The 5,551-nt window shown below is 35.9% G+C and overlaps 1 protein-coding gene across 2 annotated transcripts in view; it reads right to left on the reverse strand.

Annotated features, from left to right (window-relative positions):
• gmppb (GDP-mannose pyrophosphorylase B) overlaps nt 1–3,080 on the reverse strand; it is a 23,370-nt gene extending 20,290 nt beyond the window's left edge. Inside the window, exons 1-4 of one of the 2 annotated variants that reach the window (XM_016509945.1) lie at nt 2,915–3,080; nt 1,923–2,119; nt 1,751–1,831; nt 1,609–1,657 (exon numbers count right to left, since the gene is read on the reverse strand). In XM_016509945.1, the coding sequence (XP_016365431.1) occupies nt 1,609–1,657; nt 1,751–1,831; nt 1,923–2,051 (259 nt within the window). In that variant the 5' untranslated portion in view covers nt 2,052–2,119; nt 2,915–3,080. Of the gene's footprint in view, nt 1–1,608; nt 1,658–1,750; nt 1,832–1,922; nt 2,120–2,880 lie in introns of both variants that reach the window. The other variant, XM_016509944.1, reaches the window with a different exon arrangement.
• Between the last annotated feature and the right edge of the window lie 2,471 nt (nt 3,081–5,551).

Raw genomic sequence — 5,551 nt, forward strand, 5'->3', positions numbered from 1 at the left:
AGCGGGAGAGATAGAGGTTTCCCCGGTAACGGCTGTAATCAAATAAGCGCTCCGCTCACAAACGCTGCTCAGGCATTACAGGCAAGATGAGATGAAATGAAAATGACATCCATAATTTTCTGAAGACAGTCGGTTTCCTTCAGAAATACAGAGATATAAAAACACCCGCACCGGGTTTCGACTTTGACACGTGCAGTGCTCATGTTTATTCAACGAAGTCAAAGCCTTTTGGAAAATCTATTTGTGGCTGTTAGTTTTGATATTGTGGCAGGCCGCCTCAAATAAATCAATGTATGGGAAACACAAATATTAAAAATTAAAATGAAACTTACCTGCTTGAAATCTTTCATTTGATCTGGGTGTCTTTAAAGTGTTTTGTTAGTTTGGTGTGTTTCCTCATTTTGATGTCGCCACTTTTATGAAGAGAGCACATCTGCGCATCAAGAACCGGGTTGACCGGGTACTCGGTATCACCGGTACTTAAAAAAACCTGCTACCTTAACGTTTTCACTTTTTTAGTACCGACTTGGTACCGAAGTACCGGGTCTTTTGACAACACTACTCCAAAGAGAAAGGAAAACTTGAAATCGCATCATATGACCCCTTTAAGTGAACATAAACAGTAGGGAGAACGTGTTGTGCAGCTGTGCATTCGGTTTTAAAGGGACAGCAGCCTAATTTAGTTGCTATTGTCCGAGTCATTGATGTTAATCAAGCAACAACAGAAAGACAGAAAATCACGCACTGCTCTTGACTGAAAAACTTTAGTAGCCCTAAAGATTAATCTAAATTTATTTATAGAAATAAATGTGTCTGCTTGAAAGAATGAAGAATATGGTAAACAAGTTGCTATAAAGAATGCATTATTGGCCTATATAACCATTGGTATTTCATTAAAAAGAAGACAATGTTCTTGTTCTTTATGAGAAGTGGTTTTATTTAATTTTAACATAAAGGCATGTTGTGTGTCACCGCAGTTAAATTGGTGTCTATCATGATAAAACCTTAATATCAAACCTATATAATGAGTTTGGAAATTTTAGAGAAATGCTTAATAAATGCACTGTAACTAAACCCATTAGATTTTAGCCGACTACATTTACTGTAGATTCAGTCGACTAAAACTAGACTAAAACTAAAAACAATTTAGATGACTAAAATATGACTAAAACTAAATGGCATTTTAGTCAAAAGACTGACTAAAACTAAATCAAAATTTGCTGTCCAAATTAACACTGGTGTGTGTATAAGTGTGTGTGTGAGTGGATGTATTGGTTTTGCACTCATGATGTTTTAGAGTTTAACCCCATCATTGCTGTGCACTTTTTTTCTGCATTGTGGCAGATTTGTAGATTGTACACACAAAAATTCTCTGAATTTTTGTCGATTTCCCATTCATTTCCTATGGTCGGTCATTTTTGACCGAAGACCACAATTGTGATTATTTTTTTTATGACCACTTAGCCTGCTCGAATCATGCCCTCAATTTTTTTTGTGTTCACATTCCAAATGCCATAAAAGTCACCAAGTTTCGTATCATTCCCATGAAGCTATGATTTGTAAAAATTCAAAACAGAAAATTAAAGCGATATGAAAATGTTCACCTACCAGTGCCTAGAGGTTCCTTCTCATGTGAAAGCGAGATTTTTATTCCAAGCTGTGCAAATCACAAATAAGTCCGTATGACTTTTGATATTCACCACATAAAAACACAAAACTGCAATAAACGAGTTAAACGCAACAAGCATACCCTCTGCTCCTGAGCTCTCATCTCTCGCTCCAACAGCTCAGACATGTAGCTCACAGCCAAAATCACATGACGGACTCCAGCCTGACCACAGAGACACCAAACATTAACATTACAAGGCTGTAGATCAATCAGAAAAAGCACAAATGTAGGGAAAGCTGTCCTCCTGAGCTACCTTGACCAGAGCCTCCACCTGATGCAGCAGGATGGGTTTGTTGCAGAACTCAACCAGAGGTTTGGGCACAGTGAGCGTGAGCGGCCGTAACCTGGTGCCATAGCCACCAACCAAGATCAGAGCTTTCATCGTGGGTCACTGGAGCGGGACGCTGTCAGCGCAGACGGGCATCAGGTGCGATTACTTGTATATGGTGCCTGAGAAACAAAATGAGAAACATCTGCAACAATCCTCATTACATGAGTGTTTATAAAGGGCTTCGGACACTGGTGAATGTCACAGTGGGACATATTTGACACCTTATTGTCCCATGAGAACACACCCACACAGCACACCTGTAATACCTGAAAATCATCTCTCTAACAACCAACTTGACTCTGATATTTTATCCATCCAGTCAAGTCTGGACACACAAACACATTCTAACACAACTGGAAATGATGCAAGGACAAATCTTAAACATAGCATCTTATATTTAATTATTTCTATCTTTTTCGGTCTATGTTACAGTTTTGAACTCTCAGGACAATTTCTCAACCATTCTGGGATGTGTTTTTAAACAGTATTGAAGAAGTTCACCTGTATTCTGGACACTTGTTGGCTGCTTTTCCTTCACTATCAACTCCAACTCATTCTTTTTTTTTTTTTGGTATCATGCTAATAATAAATATTATTTTATTTTTGTAATTCATTTTGTATTATACTTTGTTCATAAGTAAAGTCATTTACAAGCATTTAATATTTAACTATGTAAAAATTATAAAATATTAATACCAACACAAACACAAATACAATAGAATTTAACCAATACAATTTAACAGTTACGTGTAACAATAATAATTATTATCAGTAGTAATAGTAGTACATACATAGCGATGTTTTCTACACACTACTGTAACTGTTATATATCAGTAAAACTGAACAGCTCATGTTTCATATGATTTAATGATAAACTCACCCAGATTCACCTGCTGCACTGGTTTGATTATTACCTTCAAATGATCCACAAAACAAAGGTGATGGCTTTTAAAGTCACTTGCACAGATGAGCTCTATTCACGGTTTCTGACAGATTTACAGATCTATAATATGAATATATTCACCACGGAATCGTAATGAAGCGAGTTCAGTTCCGTAGTGATGACGAGCCAGAAAGAGGGCGGAGCCACTAGAGCGTCATGGGTCAATGGACTGTACCACTATTGCGAGGGACTCACCGGACATTTGCCTTACATTACGGAAGATTTTACGTCTTGCCGACATCTTTTAAACGATCGAAGAGTATCTTATAACTACTTGTTTTATGACATAATATGTCATGACGCTAATTAAAAACAAAATAATGGATTAACAGTTAATATTGGCTATGGTCTCCCCCCATTAAAATGACACACGCGGCCTCATGGACCAATCATTTAATAACAACGTGGCGCGGAAGTGAAGAAGAGCCGAATCAAAAATCATTCCATAAGAAAAGTCAAGCAGCTTTATTTATAACATGTAAAATACATGAAAAACGGTGTGACAATATTGTTTGTTTTGTTTACACGCGCCATGTTTTTATAATATAGAGCTTAATCCTCTTCATTTCATAATTGATGCATTTTGTGTTCACGGTCAAAACTGACTTGTTATAAATAGAATTGGGCGACTTCGTACAGTGTCCACCAGATGTCACCTGAACTCTAACCTGGAATTGTAACTTGCCTCGCCTAATACTAGTATTTTATCATGCTATAAATTACATTTATAATTCATTCTGCTTTGCACAGTTTCCGTTTTAACTGGTTCCATGATTTCTGTAGTCCATGAGTTTCAAGGACTCAATAAAGACATGTTTAATGCATGTCTTGATCAGTCAGAGCATGATTTGGATCTCTAAAATGATGTGTTTGCAGCAGTGGACTTGTAGTAATGTTCAACATCACAGATCAGTGATGGCGAGAAACAATAAACCCAAACAAAAATAAATGCACTGAGCTTTATACAGTATGTGCTTCAAAATAAAAAGCTTATTTGTATAGACATATAACACACAGATGATTGTTTGTGTGTTACCGAATAAACAAAAAGGCACTTTCAAACCTTGTGCCTAAATGAGAATATTAACAGGAACGTGGGAAATGTGTACATGTAAAACACATCTTGAAAAAACGAAGTCAAATGAAGCCTGCTCTTACATTACTTGTGTCTCTGCCACTTCAATTTCTTCCTAATGACAGAGTAATCAAATCTGACGCGGTGCAAAACTGAAGGAAGAGGGACAGGTATTGTTTTTCTCATTCTCTGAGAAATGTACTTCGATACCTGCCCGTGTGTATTTGCTGTTGGCTGTAGTTCATCTGAAGCTGATGTGACATAACGCCGCCGCTCAATCACAAGCACGGCCTCTGATGTGCTCAGTATTATCTGCTGGTTCAAACCGCTCTTGAAAGATGGTTCTGGAATCCCTCTCTTTCTGTAATACAGTAAATCTGTCCCAGTTGTGGGGTACGATGGCCTCTTTGTGCTATGACAACTAATTACCTTGTAAATGTATATTTCTCTAAATGACACATTGACTGATGCATCATCATCATCCTGCACATGCTGAACTATTATCTAAACATATTACACTTTAACAGTTCCAAGTTTATTTGTACAGCGCTTTTCACGATACAAATCGTTGCAAAGCAACTTTACAGCAAATTAAGTTTCTACAATATTTAGTGGTAGCTTATCAGTGGTGACTGTCAGTAAATGTGCATATGGCAGAAATGTTAAGAACAGTAAATGCACATTGTTGTTAAGGGGGGCATTTTCCCAACATACTGGAGCAGCTTTTAGGTCTCATGTCAACAATTAACAATTAATCGGTTTCTGTTGTGACTGGTGCTATCATTTGCTGCCTTTTTTTGTTTGTTTTGTTTTTTGCTGTCCCTCAGGAAATGCATATTGCATTAGTTTTAGTGGTTTTCATTAATACCAGGTCTTGGTTATTTTACATTGTAGAAATGAATCAGTTGTTCAGGTAAATTCTCTAGTACATAATGAGAAATTCTTTAAGTTTTGGCAGGTAAGTTGATGGAACTAAAATCTTTCTATTATTTTTGTTTACATAACATATGTGTACTGTGTATATTAATTATTTATATATAAATACACATGAATGTATATATTTCAGAAAAAATTATGTTTGTATATTACATATATTTACAGTATATATAATATAAATTATATGAATATAAATATATACATGTAAATATTTTCAAAATATATACTGTGTATGTGTATTTATATATACATAATAAATATACACAGTACACATACATATATTATGAAAACAAAAACGTAATATTTAACTAAATATTTAACTTAACTATATATTTTCAACCTAAATAAACTGTTTCACAATGTTCTGGTTTTGTGTTACAAACATATAAAAATGACATTTATAAGGTACACTGAAAAAAATGGTATATAAATCATTGATGCGATTAATCGTTTGACAGCACTAAAATAAACTAATGTGTTGGGTCTTGGCGGAATAGATCTGCTATGTGCTGCAGCAGAGCAAGCACTGAGACTTGCTTCTGCCAATACATCCACAGACACGCTGCTGTGAGCATGTAAGAAATACTGCTGCTGCTG

Source organism: Sinocyclocheilus rhinocerous, unplaced genomic scaffold (genome assembly GCF_001515625.1).
Source record: "Sinocyclocheilus rhinocerous isolate Xijiao unplaced genomic scaffold, SAMN03320098_v1.1 scaffold3797, whole genome shotgun sequence".
Classification (NCBI taxonomy): Eukaryota; Metazoa; Chordata; class Actinopteri; order Cypriniformes; family Cyprinidae; genus Sinocyclocheilus; species Sinocyclocheilus rhinocerous.